General features: G+C 46.9%; 1 protein-coding gene across 1 annotated transcript in view; it reads left to right on the plus strand.

The window, feature by feature from the left end:
- Window positions 1–7,397: 7,397 nt before the first annotated feature.
- The window catches only part of NRAP (nebulin related anchoring protein), a 130,785-nt gene continuing 115,883 nt past the window's right edge, over window positions 7,398–22,299 (plus strand). Inside the window, exons 1-3 of the mRNA XM_030202711.1 lie at window positions 7,398–7,621; window positions 15,442–15,536; window positions 18,660–18,747. Of these exons, the coding sequence (XP_030058571.1) occupies window positions 7,550–7,621; window positions 15,442–15,536; window positions 18,660–18,747 (255 nt within the window). The 5' untranslated portion in view covers window positions 7,398–7,549. The remainder of the gene's footprint in view (window positions 7,622–15,441; window positions 15,537–18,659; window positions 18,748–22,299) is intronic.

The following is a 22,299-nucleotide window of genomic DNA, read 5'->3' on the forward strand; positions in this document are numbered from 1 at the left end:
CTTTTATTCACATACTGCTAGGATGTGATACCGCCTTGAGTTCACAGCTAGTTTAAAGCTTCAGAGGTCTAACCTGCTTTAACTCTGCTGTCATTCTTCAGACTTGATACAGCACGAAATGAGCTATTAATGGAGACCTGGATATGTAATGTATTGGTCACAATATGCAGCCAAGGGGCACAGCTGAGGGTCATTTCTTGGGCTTAAAACTAGGGGCTAGATTTAGCAAATGTTTTTCACCATTTAGGCACTGAAGAGGAAAGGCTTGGTAGATCTGTTTCATTAAATCACTTGCTATATCGTCCTTCATTTGATATGACAAAGCGGTTTACAATCAAACAACAATATAAACAAACAAATGTACAAATTAGTACTTTACAATCAATTTCAAACAGGAACAAATTTCAGAAAAAAAAAAAAATAAAAACAGGAGACTATTAAGGGGCTCATTTCAAAAGAGAAAAACATCCAAAAAGTGGCATAAATTTGCATTTGGACATTTTTCTCACAAAAAAACATACAAATTTGTAATTTTGAAACCAATTTTTAGGTGTTTTTTCTATGAAGTCCTCAGGAGTGGCCTAGTGGTTAGGGTGGTGGACTTTGGTCCTGGGGAACTGAGTTCAATTCCCACTTCAGGCACAGGCAGCTCCTTGTGACTCTGGGCAAGTCACTTAACCCTCCACTGCCCCATGTAAGCCGCATTGAGCCTGCCATGAGTGGGAAAGCGCAGGGTACAAATGTAACAAAAATAAAATAGATACTATTGGAGATTCTACATGGAATGTTGCTACTATTGGAGATTCTACATGGAATGTTGCTATTCCACTAGCAACATTCCATGTAGAAGGCTGCGTGGGCTTCTGTTTCTGTGAGTCTGACGTCCTGGATGTCAGACTCACAGAAGCAGAAGCCTGCGCAGCCACATTGGTGATCTGCAAGGGCCGACTTCTACATGGAATGTGAATAGCAACATTCCATGTAGAATCTCAAATAGTAGCAACAGTGGAGGAGTGGCCTAGTGGTTAGGGTGGTGGACTCTGGTCCTGAGGAACTGAGTTTGATTCCCACTTCAGGCACGTGCAGCTCCTTGTGACTCTGGGCAAGTCACTTAACCCTCCATTGCCCCATGTAAGCCGCATTGAGCCTGCCATGAGTGGGAAAGTGCGGGGTACAAATGTAAAATAAAATAAATAAATCACAAGGGAGCGTGTCAGGGGTGGGATCTGGGTGTACCTAACACTTGGATGTTTTTCAGTCATAATGGAACAAGACTAAAACTAAGACATTTTGAGCTAGACCAGATGACCACTGGAGGGAATCAGGGATGACCTCCCTTACTCCCCCAGTGGTCACTAATCCTCTCCAACCCCCCCCCCCCCCTAAAATGTGATTTAAAACATTGCTTTCCAGCCTCAGATGTTAAACTTATGTCCATTAGAATAGCATGCAGGTCCCTGGAGTAGTCTAGTAGTCGGTGCAGTGTACTGCGGACAGGTGGACCCAGGCCCAAACCTCCCCCTACCTGTTAGACTTGTGAAACTGTGAGCCCTCCAAAACTCACCAGGAACAAACTGTACCCACATAAAGGTGCCCCCCTTCACCCATAAGGGCTATTGTAGTGGTTGTATGGTTGGGGGGCAGTGGTTTTTTTTTTTTGGGGGGGGGGCTCAGCTCTCCTGGGATGTCTGGATGGCCAATCTACTAAGAATGTTGGCTCCTCCTATATCCCAATGGCTTGATTTTGTGCGTTTTTCACTTTTTATTTTTTTGAATGGACCAAAAAGATAAACACACAGAGCACAAAAACATCTAGCAAATAGCCATTTTCAAAAAAGAGATAGACGTTTTCTGTTTCGAAAATGGCTATATTCCCCACTTGAATTTTGTATGTTTTTAGCAAAAAAAACAAAATTGGACTAGATGTCCTATCGAAAATGCCCCCTATGGACATTCTACTATAATAGGAAAGTCAACCATAATTTTGAAGATTTAAGATGTCTTTACTTTTTGGGTCCCATATTTTGAGGAAGTCTGCCGTATCGGGTTCTAGAGGCAGATGACAGGCCAAGACTTGGCCCAGAAGTTGGTTGGCTGTTATTGCCCCTTGTGGGGAACTTGGAGGGTTGTGGTTTTGATTTCTTGTCTGTACTTCCTCTCTCCAATTAAGGGTAAAGTTAGTTTGCTGTGGTTGTAGCGCTATAGAAATGCTAAATAGTAGTAGTAGTAGTAGTAGTAGTAGTGGTCTGACCAAGGGACGGGTGTCTGTCAGACTTATTTTCGAAAGAGAAGGGCGCCCATCTTTCGGCACATATTGCAAGATGGGCGTCTTTCTCACAAGGTCGCCCAAATCGGCATAATCGAAAGACCGATTTTGGGCGTCCTCAACTGCTTTCCGTCACGGGGACGACCAAAGTTCACAGGGGGTGTCGGAGGTGTAGCGAAAGCGGGACTGGGGTGTGCCTAACACATGGGTGTCCTCGAACCGATAATGGAAAAAAGAAGGGTGTCCCTGACGAACACTTGGACGACTTTACCTGGTCCTTTTTTTCTTATGACCAAGCCACAAAAATGTACCCTAAATGACCAGATGACCACCGAGGGAATTGGGGATGACCGGAGGGAATTGGGGAGGAATGCTGGCTTCGGCCTAACCCCTGGTAAGCCTTTCCTCAGCTGAGAGGTGCCCAGCTCTACCACCGGCTGCCTTTCAGGTGCTGTGGAGGACTTGCAGCTCATCTGCATTTCCTCACAGCTGTATCCGGGGTGACTCCAGGTCCACCCCGAGCTTCCCAGGGCCCTCGTTCCAAGTGCACAGAGTTTCCAGGTGCTTTTTGGCTAGGATCAGGCGACCCTCAGGACGAGGAATGCTGGCTTCGGCCTAACCCCTGGTAAGCCTTTCCTCAGCTGAGAGGTGCCCAGCTCTACCACCGGCTGCCTTTCAGGTGCTGTGGAGGACTTGCAGCTCATCTGCATATCCTTACAGCCTTCTCCGGGGTGACACCCAGGTCCACTCCGATCCACCTAGGGCCTCCGCTGTAGGTGCCGCGTGCCGTTGCTAAAGTACCTCAGTCATTTATGGCCCCTATTCACATTCTCTTCCTAGCCCTGTCCGTTCCTAATCTTTTCCCTCACCCCCTACCTCTCTCCATTACAGGAACTCACTGCCCATCCATCGACTTCATCACCTCACCTTCTCTCCTACCCTCTTCCTCCCTCTTGGCTTTTAATCTCCGTCTCTTTCTTCCCTCCATTTTGCCTTCCCCATTCCACCTAAATACCTCTCGCCTTCAACGCCTTCGTGGCCACACCTCTCCTACTCTCCTCTGCTCTCTTTTACTCCTTCTCTTACTCTCAGCCGGTGACATCAATCCCAATCCTGGCCCCCCTCACCAACTATTATCCCAACTCTATAGATCTCACCGCAACCTCTCTAACCTCATCTCTATTCCTCTACTCCCTCCTCTTCTCTGCCCTTCTCTTGCACCCTATGGAATGCCCGCTCTATCTGTAACAAACTCCCCTACATCCAGGACCTCTTTATCTCGCGTCACCTCCATCTGCTCGCCATAACAGAAACCTGGCTCTGCCCTGAAGACTCTGCTTCAGTCGCAGCCCTCTGCCATGGTGGTTATCTTTTTTCACATACTCCTCGCCCTGCTGGTCGCGGGGGCGGTGTTGGACTACTTCTCTCTCCCTCCTCCAGATTTCAACCCCTTCTTCCACCTCAATCTCACTGTTTGTCCTCCTTTGAAGTCCACTCTATCCGCCTTTTCTCTCCTCTGCCTCTTCGAATAGCGGTCATTTATCGTCATCCTTTCTCAGTGACTTTGATGCCTGGCTTGCCTTCTTCCATGATCCTTCCTCCCCCTCTCTCATCCTTGGTGACTTTAATATTCCTGCTAATGATCCAACTCTTATATTTCCAAGTTACTCGCTTTAACATCCTCCTTTAATCTCCAACTATGCTCCACCTCCCCCACTCATCAAAATGGTCACTGTCTTGATCTCATCTTCTCCTCCAACTGTTCACCCTCTAGTTTCCTTGCCTCTGATCTTCCCCTCTCTGATCACCATCTTATAACTTTCACACTTAAATCTCCTCCCTCCCAGTCCCGTCCTATCTTATCTAATTTATCTAGGAATCTTCACGATATTGACCCTTCATCTCTATCCTCCCATGTTTCAAACCTCCTCTCTACTGTGGCACCATCCACGTCTGTCAACGAGGCTGTTTCTTCTTACAACAATACTCTATCCTGTGCCTTAGACACTCTTGCAGCTTTGATGACCCGCCCTATAAGGCGTACAAAACCTCAACCTTGGCTGACTTCTAATATCTGCTACCTACGTTCCTGTACCCGCTCCGCCGAATGCCTCTGGCGGAAATCTCAGGCCCTTGCTGATTTCTTACTCTTTAAGTCATGCTGACCTCCTTCCAATCTGCTCTTTTACGTGCCAAACAGGATTATTATATCCAACTGACCAACTCTCTTGGCTCTAACCCTCGACTTCTCTTCACCACATTGAACTCTCTCCTCAGACCCTTGCTGAATTCTTTCACAACAAGGTTCAAAAGATAAACCTTGAATTCTCCACCTCGCCACCTCTCCCTCCACTAATCCGTTCCCCTCTCTCTCCTTCCCCTCATTCCCTTTCCTCCTTTCCTGAAGTTACTATTGAGGAAACTACACTTCTCCTTTCTTCCTCAAAATGTACCACCTGTTCCTCTGATCCCATTCCCACCCACCTTCTTAATGCCATCTCACCTGCTCCTATTCCTTTTATCTGTCACATTCTCAACCTCTCACTTTCCACTGCGACTGTCCCTGCTGCCTTTAAACATGCTGTGGTCACATCGTTTGTTCAATCCTACCAGACGCTGTCTGTGTGAAAACTGCTCAGTGGTGGCTGGCAATTTACTCAGACTGACTGAACATTCCTGCTCATATATTGTGAAGACACACTTTGACCCCTGAGGCAGGCGCGTGTGCGCCGAAACACGGCCCGTGTCGGGTCTTTTTCACAATAAAGGACTGCCATTGTCTCTTTCTTGAAGGCCCAGTGTTGCTTTTTCTTGTTTATAAAGATGCACTGTATAAAACATATGGCAATGCAGAACCAAAGTACTCCACCAGGCTTTCTGACCCTATTGGAGTTTTTTGGTTCTGCATTGCCATACGTGTTTTGTCATGTACTCACGGTCTATTTAAAGACCACTTTAACAAAAAAAACTGGGGCGACGGCCTAAAGGAGCGAAAGCCCCGGGTTGATCCAGCAAGACCTGGCCCTCCGTCCCCTGAATTGTTCTCCCCAACCAAAAAGATTCTCACCTGCGTCCAAAAATGTTTAATTGCCGGACACGACCAAATCGCATGACTGAACGATTGGGGAAGAAGGCCCACATTTGGAGCAGGTTGGATCTCTCCCGCTCCCAACGTGTGCCAATTGAGCCTTGGTCATATAGGCACGCAATACCACCCGGTACCCACACTCCCGCAATCTCTCTGTTGTAAGTCCTCAGTGTGCGCATGGTCTTTTTAAAGACCACTTTATCATCTCTACTCAACCGCACAATGTTGTTGTTACCCCCATATCCAGGGCCACTGAGAGACTGGGCCGGGCCTGGGGCAAGGTCGCCGCCCCCCCCCCCCTCCATCCACCACCGGGCCGGGCCCCCCCTGAATTCAAATCATAGCGCCTCACCTCGACCTCGCTCCGTGTGAAAGAAGCGCAGCAGCGGCAGTCTGCAGATCGCCTCCCTTCGGGCCTTCCCTCCCTGTGTCCCGCTGTCAGGCAAGTTACATCAGACGAAGGCAGGACACAGGGAGGGAAGGCCTGAAGGGAGGCGATCTGCAGACTACATAAGTACATAAGTATTGCCATACTGGGAAAGACCAAAGGTCCATCATGCCCAGCATCCTGTTTCCAACAGTGGCCAATCCAGGTCACAAATACCTGGCAAGATCCCAAAAATGTACAAAACATTTTATACTGCTTATTCCAGAAATAGTGGATTTTCCCCAAGTCCACTTAATAATGGTCTATGGACTTTTCCTTTAGGAAGCTGTCCAAACCCTTTTAAAACTCTGCTAAGCTAACCGCCTTTACCACATTCTCTGGCAACGAATTCCAGACATGTTGAGTGAAGAAAAATTTTCTCTGATTTGTTTTAAATTTACTACATTGTAGCTTCATCGCATGCCGCTGCTGCACTTCTTTTACACGGAGCGAGGTCGAGGTAAGGCGCTATGATTTGAATTCAGGGGGGCCTGGCCCGGTAGTGGATGGAGGGGGGGGGCGGGTGGAGGGGACTGTGGCGCCAGGCCCCCCTTGGAGGCCCAGGGAATTTTGTCCCCCCTGCCCCCCCTCTCTGCGGCCCTGCCTATATCAGACTCCTGAGGCAGGCATGTTTGCCGAAACACGGTGCTGTGTTGAGTCTTGAGTATAGATTTCATGGTATTGTGCATTGCGGAGAGATCGCTGGACATGGATGGGAGGGGAGGGCAGGGGGAGAGATCGCTGGACATGGAGAGGAGGGCAGGGGGAGAGAAGAGATTGCTGGACATGGAGGGGAGGGCAGGGGGAGAGGAGATCGCTGGACATGGAGAGGAGGGGCGGGCAGGGGGAGAGAAGAGATCGCTGGTCGAGGAGAGGAGGGGAGGGCAGGGGAGAGAGGAGAATGGACATGGATGGAGGGGAGGGAAGACAGAGGAAGTACATGCACATGGATGGAGGGGAGGGGAGTTAGGAGAAATGCTGGATATGGATGGAGGGGAAATTGCTGAATTTAAGGGCTGGATCACACTTTGAGTAAATTTTATCTGTGGATCCTGTGGTTTGTCCAGCCTTCCTTCGTTCCCCACGTTTTGGTGTGTAGTTCACATGACAGCTGACATCAGGCTCCCCATGTGAGATATCATGACTCAGCTAGGGGCGAGATATTTCTAATATGAAGTGCCGTCGCGCTGCGATAAACGTAACGGTGCGTCCTGTGAAATAACATGGCACAGCTGCAGATGCCATGAGGCGCTATGCACCGTGTCGCCTCATGGCAAATTGACACGACGCTGCTCCATGTGATAAAGCATCACACAATGGTGCAAACACATTGCTCAGGGAATTGATTTCTACATGACATCACAGTACTGTTTAAGGTGACTTGACGAAGCAGGGGCATAAGGTCCAGTGTCCCCATACTAAGGCTATGACAGGTTACCACCGAGCAGCAAAACAGAAATACCAGAGTGACGCTGAGAGTGTCTATGATTGGTGTAAGCATGAGTCTATGAGTTCAGGATTCTATTTAGAGGAAGATGCTGTTCCTAACCCCACCCCCTCTGGGTGCCCTTATATACTGCCAAAATAGCTCCCCTTGGGAACTGGCATCTTGAAAAGTGAAAAGAGCAGCTGACTTTGGCTGATTAGGTCAGTGGCAGGGGAGGACGAGAAGTGCGTTCAGGACATTATCGAACACTGTCTGGTGGCCTGTACTGTGTCTGTGGGACTCTGAACTTCTGCTCTGGTTCCTCACCCTCTCTGTTTCATAATGAACGTGAATCCTTGTGCTCGCTGTGGCTTTGGGGTCTATCCAGCTGAGAAGATTAACTGTATCGACCAGGTCAGTAAACATTTTACCAGAAACTAAAAAGTTACTCCTGTCTGGCTTAATGAGTGTAGCTTGCATGTAATGTGTTTGTCGTATGCTTAGGAAGGAGTGTAGATCAGATCTCTGCTTGTAAGCACATCGCCTTGGGTGAATTTCTTCAAAAAGGTAGTAAAGCCTAATAAATAAATAAATAAATAAATAGATAAGATAAGAAGTATTAGTATTTACCAAGAAGCACATTTGAAAAAGAAGATTAATAAAAACACAGGCAGATCATGTCAGAGTGCCATAACGTAATGATTCGGTAACAGAAATCCGTTTCCTTGTACTGAAACCAGATGAGAATTTAGATTTGCAAAAACTGATGAGGACTTTGACAGCAGTGTGTGTTCTAGTTTCTCTCTAACAAGCTGCGGCTCCCTGGCTGTTCCCTAAGTTCTGCTGTCTCTGCATTCAGTGAAAGACAGCTTGAGTGTCCCCAAATGGGTGACCCTAGAGTTTGGATGGGAATGGATGCCTCCCTGCCTGGAGGCCAGTTTAAAATGGGTGCGCTTTGCTGGTGAACTGGTCTTAGATAGGGCCCAAGGTAGGGCCACCGCTGCCGGCCCCCCCCCAGGACCACCGCTGCCGCCCCCTTCGGACCGCCGTGTAGCCAGACCACAAAAATGGGGGGAGGAGCCCATAGTTGGGGGGGGGGCACATTTTGCCCCACCTCCCTGTTCCCTGCTGCAATTCCACATACTTTAGCTGGTGGGGTCTCCAAGCCCCACCAACAGAAGCCCTTTCTCCAGCGCTGTTCTCTTACGCATTGCCTTCCCTGCGGCTGCTTTTCCGCCTCATGTCACGCATGGGTTCATCTTAACTGTTGTTGTAATCTGCCTTTGGAAGCCTGGTGTTATAAAGATTGGAATTAACATTAAACTGTCCTTTCACTGAAGTACATAGAATCACATCTCTTTTGCACAAATGGATTATTCTGTTTTGAGCATGTTTCAGGGACAAGTGGGTTTCATAAGTCAAAATAATAAAAATAAATATTTTCTTTCATGGAGATCTCTCATTTGTTGAAACATAACTAAATGACCTGTAAGTCCCTAATACAGTCCATTGGTTTTCTTATATTTTGTCCTTGTAATGACTTATACTGTGCCAAAACTGGAAATACAGTGAGACAGAATAATAGAATTCAGTAACATAAAAAACTTAACAATATTATAATTGTGTTCGCATTTGGGTAACAACTCGAAAAATGCTGTTAAAAAACGCAAGGACTCAAATACAAATCAAACTGTGCATCCAGCTTCTCTTATATAAGCACGCAACTATGGAACCAATCGCTGTGAAAACAACATACGACCACTTAAACTTCCGGAAACTCCTAAAGACTAACCTATTCGAAAAGGCATACCCTAACGATCCAACCTAAATGCCTTAACCCTGCTACACAACAAGATAAAAGTTTGTACTGGACATAATAACCTAACCCTAGTGGTTAGTGCAGTGGACTTTGATCCTGGGGAACTGAGTTTGATTCCCACTGCTGCTCCTTGTGATTCTGGGCAAAGTCACTTAACCCTCCATTGCCCCTGGTACCAAATAAGTACCTGAATATATGTAAACCGCTTTGAATGTAGTTGCAAAAACCTCAGAAAGGTGGTATATCAAGTCCTATTTTCCACTTCCCTATTTGAGATTCTAAATTCTACATGGAATGTTGGTGTTGCTACTATTTGAGATTCTGGAATGTTGCTACTATTTGAAGATTCTACATGGAATGTTGGTATTCCACTAGCAACATTCCATGTAGAAGCCTGCCCTTGCAGATCAGCAACGCGGCCGCGCAGGCTTCTGTTTCTGTGAGTCTGACGTCCTGCACGTACGTATGTGCAGGATGTCAGACTCACAGAAACAGAAGCCTGTGCGGCCGCATTGGTGATCTGCAAGGGCAGGCTTCTACATGGAATGTTGCTAGTGGAGGAGTAGCCTAGTGGTTAGTACAGCAGACTCTGATTCTGGGGAACTGGGTTTGATTCCCACTGCAGCTCCTTATGACTCTGGGTAAGTCACTTAACCCTCCATTGCCCCTGGTACAAAATAAGTACCTGAATATGCGTAAACTGCTTTGAATGCAGTTGCAAAAACCTCAGAAAGGTGGTATATAGTAACATAGTAGATGACGGCAGAAAAAGACCTGCACGGTCCATCCAGTCTGCCCATCAAGATAAACTACTTTTTGTGTATAACCTACCTTGATTTGTACCTGTCCTTTTCAGGGCACAGACCGTATAAGTCTGCTCATCACTATCCCCGCCTCCCAACCACCAGTCCCGCCTCCCACTACTGGCTCTGGCACAGACCGTATAAGTCTGCCCAGCACCATCCCCACCTCCCAGCCACCAAGTCCCATTTCCCTTTCCCTTCTTCCTACAACCCCCAATATGCCTATTGCACTTGATCATTACTCTGCCATTACCTCACTTTGTACTTGTTCATACCAGTATTGGCGAATGCCTCTCCGGTACTATGTAAGCCACATTGAGCCTGCAAATAGGTGGCAAAATGTGGGATACAAATGTAGCAAATAAATAAATAAATAAATGTTGCAGTATCATCATAGTAGCGCAAAGGTCGGATATAAGTTTATTTGCCACATCATTTTTATTCTTGGTGATGAGGACTTGGAACAATCTGCCTGTACGGCTGAAACATACGTTAGACTGCAAACAGTTCCAAAAATCTCTGAATGCTTTTTTATTTTGGTAAATTTGTGTTAGTTAAGTAGCTTTTCTCCCTCCGTTCTGGGCCCTGCACTTGTTTCTCTCATTTTCCGAGGTCCCCTCACCCCACCCCCGGCCCTACATCTTCCACCCCCCCCCCTCGACTGCTTGCTCTTTGTTACAGGTACCTTTCCTGAAACCTTTGGTGCTGTAGCACTGGCTGCCTCTGGTATGCAGCAGGCCTTTCCCCTCTGACCTGTCCTAATGCAACTTCCTGTTGTCGGAAGGGCAAGATGGGTCAGTGGGGAAAGGCCCGCTGCAAGCCAAAGGCAGCTGGCGCTGCAGCACCGCAGACTTCAGGAAAGGTACCTGTAACAAAGACCAGTGAACAGGGCCAGGGGGGAAAGATGCAGGGTTGGGGGGGTGAAGGGAGGAATGGGGGGGCCTGGGAGAATGAGAGAAGCAAGTGCAGGGCCCAGAACAGAGGAAGAAAAGCTGTGTGGGCGGGTGGCAAGCAATTTAAAAAGGTCCACATTCTCTGGTGGTCCAGATTTCAGGACTTGGAGTCTTGTAACTACAGTAGAAATCCAGAAATCTGGACCACCAGAGAATGTGGACCTTTTTTAATTGTTTGCCGCCCGCCCGCCCGCACCCACTGCTTTTCTTCCTCTGTTCTGGGCCCTGCACTTGCTTCTCTCATTCTCCCAGGCCCCCCCATCCCTCCCTTCACCCCCCCCAACCCACCCCCAGCCCTGCATCTTTCCCCCCTGGCCCTGCTCACTGGTCTTTGTTACAGGTACCTTTCCTGAAGTCTGCGGTGCTGCAGCGCCAGCTGCCTTTGGCTTGCAGCGGGCCTTTCCCCACTGACCCATCTTGCCCTTCCGACAACAGGAAGTTGCATTAGGTCAGAGGGGAAAGGCCTGCTGCATACCAGAGGCAGCCAGTGCTACAGCACCAAAGGTTTCAGGAAAGGTACCTGTAACAAAGAGCAAGCAGTCGGGGGGGGGGGGGGGGTGAAAGATGTAGGGCTGGGGGTGGGGTGAGGGGACCTCGGAAAATGAGAGAAAAAAGTGCAGGGCCCAGAACGGAGGGAGAAAAGCTGTGCGAGTGGTCGGCAAGCAATTTTAAAAGGTCCACCTTCTCTGGTGGTCCAGATTTCTACTGTAGTTACCAAAACAAATACTTAACTAATACAAATTTACCAAAATAAAAAAAGCTTTCAGAGATTTTTGGAACTGTTTGCAGCCTATCGTATGTCTCAGCAGTAGAGGAAGGGGGCGTAACCATAGAGGGGCCTGGGAGTTGGGTTACCCTATTTGTGGAGACAAAAAAAAAAAAAGAGGACAGAAAAAATAAAAATGGTTGTTACCTTTGCTAGAGAAATATTTAATCGTAGCCTTTAGTTAATGAAGTTAATGAACATACATCAAACAGTGACATACACAGCAGTGGCGTACCAAGGGGGGGCTGGGCGGGAGGGCGGTCCACCCCGGGTGCACGCCGCTGGGGGGGTGCCCACGCGCCTGTTGGCCGAGTCCGCTCATTCCCTCCCTGCTGCTCCCTCTGCGCGGAACAGGTTACTTCCTGTTCCGGGGCAGAGGGAGCAGCAGGGAACGAGCGGACTCGGAGCCGACTGGCACGCGGCACCCCCCCCCCCCCCAGCAGGTAAAAATGCACCAGGGAGGGGGGGGGTGTAATTTCACCGGGGGGGGGGGGGGGCACATCGGCGATCCGCCCCAAGTGTCAAGCAGCCTAGGAATGCCACTGGTACACAGTACAGCAGTAGACAGTCTACTTTTCAAGAACTTCCAGATTTGAGTTTGACGGAGTCTGAGCCCAAGCGTACTTGTCAGAAGAGCGCATACCCCTTAACAAGTCTGGCTGGCTTCTGATACCTGTGAAAATCTTTGCATGACGTATGCTTAAAGTTGTGTTGCACAAACAAAATTCCTTTGAAAGAGTCAACCAACAGGGGAACAGAGAGGGGAAAAGCAATGCCTTTCTTTCTCTTTAGCACCCCCAAGTGTACAGACTGACTAATAGGTCATAAATGGTTTCTCTCATTATGTGGGTAGGTGTGTTGGTCAAAGGCACATAAAAGAAAAAGAGGACATTTCCCTAAAAATTAAAAAACCTGGAGGACATATCTGAAGAAGTCCAAAAAGAGGACAAGTCCTCTTAAAAGAGGGGCTGGCTGTTAGGTAAGAAGCAGTGCCTGAGAATTCGGAAAATCCCCAAATCCGGATTGACATTATCCCCAAGCAGTATGGATTTTTGGACTTCTATTGTAATTGGTGTATCAGTTCCTGAAAATGCTGGGTTTCTTATTGTGAGCCGCCTTGAACGTTGTGGTTTTGGCGGTTGATAAATGCGATTTGTAATGTAATGCAGAGCTGCCAAGTTATCCAGTTCCAGACTGGAGGTTTTGGGACAGTCCTGGATTTCTGATCACCCCATCCTAGTGCGTAATGCGACTTGCAACATTGATGTCAATGGGCAGGATCAGGCACTACGACTCCCACACTGCTCTGGGATGTACGTTCAAAACCGGGACTGGCCAAAAAGTCTCCAGCCTGGAACTGGGGAACTTGGCGTCTCGTCTCTGCGGGTATAGGAAGGAGAAGATTCAGGAGGAGATGAAAGGGGGAAGCCTTTTGGAAGCTCAGGAATTGAGGCCGGCATAATAGAGAGAACCCAAGTTGAGAACTAAAATACAAATCTACCTATGCATCCAGCTGCTCCTTTATTGGCAAACAGCTATGGAATGCATTGCCCAAATTCTTAAAATCAACTCAGAACCATCTAAATTTCAGGAAATTACTGAAGACATCCTTATTCCAGAAGGCTTTTCCTCCAGAATCAACTTAAGTTACTGCTTTTTTTTGTCACAGCATAATTTTTGGACCTTATTGATCTTTTATTATCTCTTATTATCTTTGTTGTTTTATACGATACCTATACGATCACTAGACTTATACGGTCTGTGCCAGAGCCGGTGGTTGGGAGGCGGGGATAGTGCTGGGCAGACTTATACGGTCTGTGCCAGAGCCGGTGGTGGGAGGCGGGGATAGTGCTGGCAGACTTATACGGTCTGTGCCAGAGCCGGTGGTGGGAGGCGGGACTGGTGGTTGGGAGGCGGGGATAGTGCGGGCAGACTTATACGGTCTGTGCCAGAGCCGGTGGTTGGGAGGCGGGGATAGTGCTGGGCAGACTTATACGGTCTGTGCCAGAGCCGGTGGTGGGAGGCGGGGATAGTGCTGGGCAGACTTATACGGTCTGTGCCAGAGCTGGTAGTGGGAGGCGAGGATAGTGCTGGGCAGACTTATACGGTCTGTGCCAGAGCCGGTGGTGGGAGGCGGGACTGGTGGTTGGGAGGCGGGGATAGTGCTGGGCAGACTTATACGGTCTGTGCCAGAGCCGGTGGTTGGGAGACGGGGCTGGTGGTTGGGAGGCGGGGATAGTGCTGGGCAGACTTATACGGTCTGTGCCAGAGCCGGTGGTTGGGAGGCGGGGCTGGTGGTTGGGAGGTGAGGATAGTGCTGGGCAGACTTATACGGTCTGTGCCAGAGCCGGTGGTTGGGAGGCGGGGCTGGTGGTTGGGAGGTGAGGATAGTGCTGGGCAGACTTATACGGTCTGTGCCCTGAAGAGGACAGGTACAAATCAAAGTAGGGTATACACAAAAAGTAGCAAATATGAGTTATCTTGGTGGGCAGACTGGATGGACCGTGCAGGTCTTTTTCTGCCGTCATCTACTATGTTACTCTATGTTACTATGTTACCTTACTTTACATTGCTTAACTGTATTTTACTGAACTGTAGTCTGCCCTACTGTATTATGTAAGCCACATTGAGCCTGCGACTAGTGGGAAAATGTGGGGTATAAATGTGTTAAATAAATAAATAAACATGATGGAACCGTGGAAGAGAAGTGGATGAGCATCTGGGGTCAGAGTAGATAAGCCTGTTCAGTTGACAGGGGTGAGGCAGCAACTCTGATCTCTGCATGTGTGTGGAATGCACTTCCAAAACAATTGAAAACAATTAACGAAATAACCACCTTTCGCAAGTCTCTGTGTAAACCTACGTCTTCAACAAAACCTACCATGAGAACCCATAACTAACAGCGACACTTCCCCACTACACCCTTACTCTGAATGTATTCTTTATACCTGCTTGGTCAAATCATCTTGTTATCCTCGATATCTTTGTAACACCAAATGTAACTTTTGTTCCTTGAAATGGCGATGCCATAACAGGTCTTTGAAAGCCACATTGAGCCTGCAAATAGGTGGGAAAATGTGGGATACAAGTGCAATAAATAAATAAATAAATACATATCTTCCTAAACATAGGAACATAGTAACATAGTAGATGACGGCAGAAAAAGACCTGCACGGTCCATCCAGTCTGCCCGAAGGAGATAAACTCATATGTGCTAGTTTTTTGTGTATACCTTACCTTGATTTGTACCTGTCTTTTTCAGGGCATAGACTGTGTAAGTCTGCCCAGCACTATCCCCGCCTCCCAACCACCAGCCCCGCCTCCCACAACCAGACTCTGGCACAGACCGTATAAGTCTGCCCAGCACTATCCCCGCCTCCCAACCACCAGCCCCGCCTCCCACCACCAGACTCTGGCACAGACCGTATAAGTCCACCCAGTACTATCCCCACCTCCCAACCACCAGCCCCGCCTCCCACCACCAGCCCCGGCACAGACCGTATAAGTCAGCCCAGCACTATTCCCGCCTCCCAACCACCAGCTCCGGCACAGACCGTATAAGTCTGCCCAGCACTAGCCCCGCCTCCCAACCACCGGCTCTGCCACCCATTCTAGGCTAAGCTCCTGAGGATCCCTTCCTTCTGAACATGATTCCTTTATGTTTATCCCACGCATGTTTGAATTCCGTTACCGTTTTCCATTTAGTTATTTGCCACCGAGTTATTTGGTAGGGTGGGGTGGATAATTTAGCTCTCTTCCAAGCTGACGTGGATGAAAATACGTTTTACTAGTGATGACCTGCTTTTCTAACTCTTTGTAGCTTTAGACGACTCTGGCAGGGCGAGTTCCCTGGGCAGGAGGTAACCGGCTCTGTGTTTTTCTGCTGTTTTCAGACATGGCACAAAGCGTGTTTCCACTGCGAGATCTGCAAGATGATCCTCACCGTCAATAACTTTGTCAGCTACCAGAAAAAGCCTTACTGTCACGCGTAAGTACTGTTGGGAGGGGGAGAGTGTGGCACAGACTCTCATTTTGTTCATAAAAATAATCATTTGTATCCTCTTGGCCGTCAGAAAACTTATTAACCAATCCAATTCCATTCAAGTAGGCTTCAAAGCCTGCTTCTCCTTTACCTCACATGTTCCAAAATGTTCCTCAACACAGCAGTATTTGAAAATTTCCCTTCTTGTGAAATTCAAACTGAATCATCATTTGAAAAAATTTAAACCTGTAATTAAAAGGTGGCTTTTCCGTCAAACATTTAATGCTTCTTAGGTTGTTTCGCAGCTATAGAAACAATTTTCCTTCTCTTTTCTCAACTTTCAGCTTTTCTTTCCCTTAATCTTTTCCTGCTTTCCAATTCTTCCTACTTTTCTTTCTAGCCTTTAATTGAATGAATTTATATTCTTTCCTGTCAAAATTCTTGGAGTTATTTTCTTCTTTCCTCATTTTTAATTTTTTTTATTGTACACCGCCTAGAGATCTACCCGTAAGCCTTAGGCGGTATATCAAGTTTACCTAAATAAATAAATTTGCTTTCTTTGAACTCTGCAGTTTTTGGAAGTGAGAATTTATACAAGTCCAATAACATAACACATTACATAGTAACATAGTAGATGACGGCAGAAAAAGACCTGCACGGTCCATCCAGTCTGCCCAACAAGATAAACTCATATGTGCTACTTTTTGTGTATACCCTACTTTGATTTGTACCTGTGCTCTTCAGGGCACAGACCGTATAAGTCTGCCCAGCACTATCCCCGCCTCCCAACCACCAGCCCCGCCTCCCGCCACCTGCTCTGGCACAGACCGTATAAGTCTGCCCAGCATTATCTCCGCCTCCCAACCACCAGCCCCGCCTCCCACCACCGGCTCTGGCACAGACCGTGTAAGTCTGCCCAGCACTATCCCCGCCTCCCAACCACCAGCCCCGCCTCCCACCACCGGCTCTGGCACAGACCGTATAAGTCTGCCTAGCACTATCCCCGCCTCCCAACCACCAGCCCCACCTCCCACCACCGGCTCTGGCACAGACCGTATAAGTCTGCCTAGCACTATCCCCGCCTCCCAACCACCAGCCCCACCTCCCACCACCGGCTCTGCCACCCGATCTTGCAGAATGTTTGCTCCTGTTTGGTTTCTGTTCAGTATGGACCAGCTGTTACCCAGCTGTAGTGCTATTAGCCTTCATTCAGTGCTATGGGGGTGAGCGTGCCTCTATTCTATAACCTCCTACCCGGCCCAGCCATCACAATGAGAGTCCTTGGCTGGGGACCACAGTCAGCAGCTCCCTCCTGAACCTTGTATATATATGCACCCTAAGTATGGCCACTAGGTGTCACCATTGTGCAATGTCTACCCCTAGGGGTTGTGAGTGTTGCGTCTGCAGAACCCCTTGCCTCATCCAGCCTGGGGCCAGCAGTTAGGTCCAGGAATTGAACCTCTGGGCTGGCTCACCCATAATTCACAGTTTCAAGCTGGAGAGTTTGGGACAGCCCTCCTTTTAAACTCATATTACAAAGCAGTGTGGGATTTGTAGTGCCTGTTCCTGACCATTGAAGGCAGTGCTGTAAGTTCCATAATGCACAAGATGGGGTGGTCAGAAATCCAGGAATGTCCCACAATCTCCAGACTGGAACTGGGTAACTTGGCATCTCTGAATTCAATTTATTTTCAGGACTACTGAAATACAAGTAAAAAGGGAAGAGTATCAGCCTAGAGCAAACCCTGGTCAGTAAAATATCAGTGGAGTGCCCAGATGACTCAGTTCCAAGAGGGACTGGCCTAAAATCTCCCTTCTGGGCAACTTGGCAGCTGATTTTCCCAGCGACATGCAGGACTACATCCCCATGCATGCAGAGAGGCAAAACCAGTCTGTTTGGGATGTCCCGGGGGAAGAAGTGACCCCCCCACCTCTGCTGCCCATAAGCAGCCTGGCATCATTGAAGTGCAGAGAATGAGGTTGATACCTTTGGGTGGGGGGGGGGGGGGGGGTGATGGTGAAGTTCCATTCAGGAACTTCTAGGAGAAATGTTACATGATTAACTGAACCAGTTAGGGGAGGGGGAGGTACCATAAGCACCCTTAAATTTAATGACGCATGTTCTTAGTTTGGGGGAAACCAGTCCAGGTTTCACCCCCCTGTTGTTGCTATCTTTTCTTTTCCAAAAACCTGAAACCACAAATCCAGAGATGCAATGGGGGTACAACCAGGACTGGTTCACCTATCCACTTTAGGTGATCCGAGATATTAGCAATGCCACCAGGAAAACTCTTTTCATTTCTATTAATTCATGATCTACATTAGACCATGTGTGGATCTACGGAATCTTAGCGGAGATTGGGTGGCGCCGCCGGTAATTGGAGAGTAAAACCAGTGCTGGGCGGACTTCTACAGTCTGTGCCCTGACCCTGATCCTTCTGTTATACTAATTGTTTATTTCTTATATATCTCCACCATTCATGATGTATTGTAAGCCACATTGAGCCTGCAAAGAGGTGGGAAAATGTGGGATACAAATGCAATAAATAAATAAATGGTTGGGCTGGAGTGTAAATTTTAAGGGGCTTCGACGTTAGCTCCAGAACTTTTAGTGCAAGAACAGTGCTGGGCAGACTTTTACGGTCTGTGCCCTGAGAAAGGCAAGGACAAATCAAACTCGGGTATAAAGTATCACATACCATGAGTTTATCTTGTTGGGTAGACTGGATGGACCATTTAGGTCTTTATCTGCCATCATTTACTATGTTACTATATGCTTTGGGGTTCTACATGGAGTGTTGCTACTAATTGGGATTCCGGAATCTTGTAACTCTTTAGGATTCCAGAATCTTCAGAACTTTTAGTACAAGAACAGTACTGGGCAGACTTCTACGGTCTGTGCCCTGAGAATGGCAAGGACAAATCAAATTCGGTTATACATATAAAGTATCACATACCATGTAAAATGAGTTTATCTTGTTGAGCAGACTGGATGGACCCTACAGGTCTTTATCTGCCGTCATTTACTATGTTACTATGTGTGATTGGAGCCACTATCTAAATTACAAAGGGTAGCACAGGATGAGAGGAGGAAGTGTGCAACTGATTGACTAATGCTTTCTTTTTCAGACACAACCCCCGAAACAACACATTTACAAGCGTGTTTGAGACTCCCGTGAACATTCATGCCAAAAAGCAGTCAGAGTCTGTGAGCGAGGTAAGCAGCATGCTGTCTCGTAGAGTCTGTGGGCGCAGTAGGTCATCCTGCTTAACAAATTAAAAATATCAGTGACGCGATGGACCATTTAAAACAGAACCACAGGAAGGTGGGACTGGAAGGGACCGCAAGAGGTTCTGTAGTGGTGTAGACAGAATCCACAGTGCCTAAACCCATCCCCAGACTCGATTCCTAGGACCTCAATGTGCTCTGAAAAACACCATCTCCCTAGGTACGTTGTTACAAAGTTTCTCTCCCCTCACATTTAGAAAGTTCCTTCCAATGTCTGAGCTAAATCTGGCATGATGGAACTTAACCGGGTTATTTCTCGCCTTATGGAGAACAACTGATCACCCTCCCCTTTATAACTTTGCCTTGATGCATTTGAGAACAGTTATCAAGTCTCCTCTTTTGCAGGCTAAATATACCCCGTTCCTTCCTGCAGGGCTCACAGTAGCTTAGATGATCTCATAAGCACACAATACCCAATAGAATTTAACAGACATATTGAGACATATTTTCAAAGCACTTAGACTTACAAAGTTACATATAACCAGGGCTTTTTTCGAGGGGGTACTTGGGGGGTACTGAGTACCGGCACCTTTTCCATTGTCTGCTAAAATTGACCCAAGGTCCCCAAGTTTTAATGAAAGATCTCAGGCCCTACACACCAATTCTGCCTTGTCATAGATTCTGTGACTGGTTGCAGGGGGCCTGGCTATTGTGGGGTGGGTCTCTCAGTGATCACCCCACTCTCTGAAGGGTGGCCTGGCATTTGTGTACCGGCACCTTTTTCGCTAGAAAAAATGCACTGCGTATAACCTATGGAACTTTGTAAGTCTAAGTGCTTTGAAAATGAGCCCGGTGTTTGTTTATTTATTTATTTGTTACATTTGTACCCCACATTTTCCCACCTATTTGCAGGCTCAGTGTGGCTTAGATAGTATTGTAGAGGCGTTCACCAAGTCCGGTAAAGAAACAAATACAGGTGGTATTGTGGTTGAATAAGGAACATACTACTACTACTTAACATTTCTGAAGCGCTACTAGGGTTACGCAGCGCTGTACAGTTTAACAAAGAAGGACAGTCCCTGCTCAAAGGAGCTTACAATCTAAAGGACGAAATGTCAAGCTGGGTAGTCTAGATTTCCTGAGTGTTTCAGTTACAATGGGGATCAAGGAGAGGAAAGATTAGGTAGTGTCCATTACAAGCTTTGGTTATGTTGTGTTGCAGAGTGCAGGCATTTATGTTGGGTTGGCGGGGTATGCCTTTTTGAACAGGTAGGTTTTTAATGATTTCCTGAAGTTTAGGTGGTCACAGGTTGTCTTCACAACTTTTGGCAGTGCGTTCCATAATTGTGTACTTATATAGGAGAAGCTGGATGCATGCGGAGCAGGTGGGGGGAAGAGGGGTTGGTGGTTCGGAGGCGAGAATAGGGGAGGGCAGACTTATATGGTCTGTGCCAGAGCCGGTGATGGGAGGCGGGACAGGTGGTTGGGAGGCGGGAAAAACTGCTGGGCAGACTTATACGGTCTGTGCCCTGAGAAAGACAGGTACAAATCAAGGTAAGGTATACACATAAGTTTATCTTGGGCAGACTGGATGGACCATGCAGGTCTTTTTCTGCCGTCATCTACTATGTATGTTACTATGTTACTATGATCTGGTTGTGTTTCTGAGTGGTAGGTCTATTAGTTCTGTCATATATCCTGGAACTTGGCCGTAGATAATTTTGTGGACCAGGGTGCAGATTTTGAAAGTAATACGTTCTTTGATTGGCAGCCAATGCAGTTTTTCTCGGAGGGGCTTGGCACTGTCGAATCACGATTTGCCAAATATTAGCCTGGTTGCTGTATTCTGAGCAGTCTGGAGTTTCTTTGTGAGTTGTTCTTTGCATCCAGCGTAAATTCCGTTGCAATAGTCTGCGTGACTTAGTACCATTGGTTGTATTAGGTTACGTAATATTTCCCTCGGGAAGAAAGGTTTCATGCATTTAAGTTTCCACATTGACTGGAACATTTTCTTTATTGTGGAATTCACTTGGCTCTCGAGAGTGAGGTTGCGGTCGATTGTCACGCCGAGTATTTTCAGGCTGTTTGAAATAGGGAGGGTGTGTTCTGGGGTGATTAAGGTTGTGGGTTTGTATGTATTGTGTTGAGATGAGAGGATGAGGCAATGTGTTTTTTCAGTATTCAGTTTCAATTGAAAGGAGTTTGCCCATGAATCCGTGGTATTCAAGCCGAGTTTGATTTCGTTGTTGATTTCTGTTAGATCATGTCTGAAGGGAATGTAAATTGTGATATCGTCTGCGTAGATGAACGCGTTGAGGCCTTGCTTTGATAATGACTTGGCCAGTGGGAACATCATTATGTTGAAAAGTATTGGTGATAGTGGTGATCCTTGAGGTACTCCGCAGTCTGCTTTCCACGGTGGTGATATGTTTGAGTTTGATTTCACTTGGTATGTTCTGGTGGTTAGGAAACCTTTGATCCAGTTGAGTATGTTTCCACCGATTCCAAAAAAGTCTAAAAGTCACTTAGTATATTGTGGTTTACCATGTCGAATGCGCTCGACATGTCAAATTGTAGAAGAAGTATATTTTTACCTATGGCTATTTCCTGCTTGACTAGCACAGATTCGGTACTATGGAGGGGGCGGAAACCCGATTGTGATTGTTAAGAAAGGGAATGTAAAAATGCATTCCTGAAAATAAAGCCAACATCCTTAGAGTACAACTTGATGTTTTTTTATAAACCAGCCAGGGTTACTGATAGGCAGGATTCCATGAGGGCCAGTGCCTTAACTAGTTGTTTGTATTGAAGTTTCTGTTCACCAAACCTTCGACAACCCATCGAGGTGAAAGTTCCACTGTCCAGATAATGTCAACTGGTAACTTTCTATCGATGAATTCCCAAAAGGGATCATTGTACACTCGGTAATGTACCAGTAAGTAAATAGTTATTTTTGTATTTTTTGTTTGGTTTATATATTTTTTAGATTTGTTTGTAGATGTGTGTAGGGAATGTAATATAAACATATTGTTGTTTTGTTTAGAACACAAGACCCCTGAAGACGCTTGTTTATAGCGAAACATGATCATGTCGGGTCCATTTGTGTCTATTCGATTACCGAGTGTACAATGATCCCTTTTGGGAATTCATCGATAGAAAGTTAACAGTTGACATTATCTGGAAAGTGGAACTTTCACCTCGATGGGTTGTCGAAGGTTTCGTGAACAGAAACTTCAGTACAAACAACTGTTATGCTGCGATTGCTCAATTTTGATGGAGAACAATGACATTGAAGTCTTTGAACACAGACTTATTGGTCAACTCTGATGTTCGCTAAGAAAAGTGAATGATTCTATTATTGAGATTGAAAAACATGTAATGCTACAGTGTATTTTACTGTTGAAAAGGAAAGATATTGATATCCACTGTGATAATAGTCCTGTTCTATCAGTATGTTTATATATGGTATGGATGACTAGTATGAATGAATGTGTATGTTTGAGATGAATTAGTAGATTTTTGTTCCTAACCTACGTCGCC

Source organism: Microcaecilia unicolor, chromosome 5, assembly GCF_901765095.1.
Source record: "Microcaecilia unicolor chromosome 5, aMicUni1.1, whole genome shotgun sequence".
Taxonomy (NCBI): Eukaryota; Metazoa; Chordata; class Amphibia; order Gymnophiona; family Siphonopidae; genus Microcaecilia; species Microcaecilia unicolor.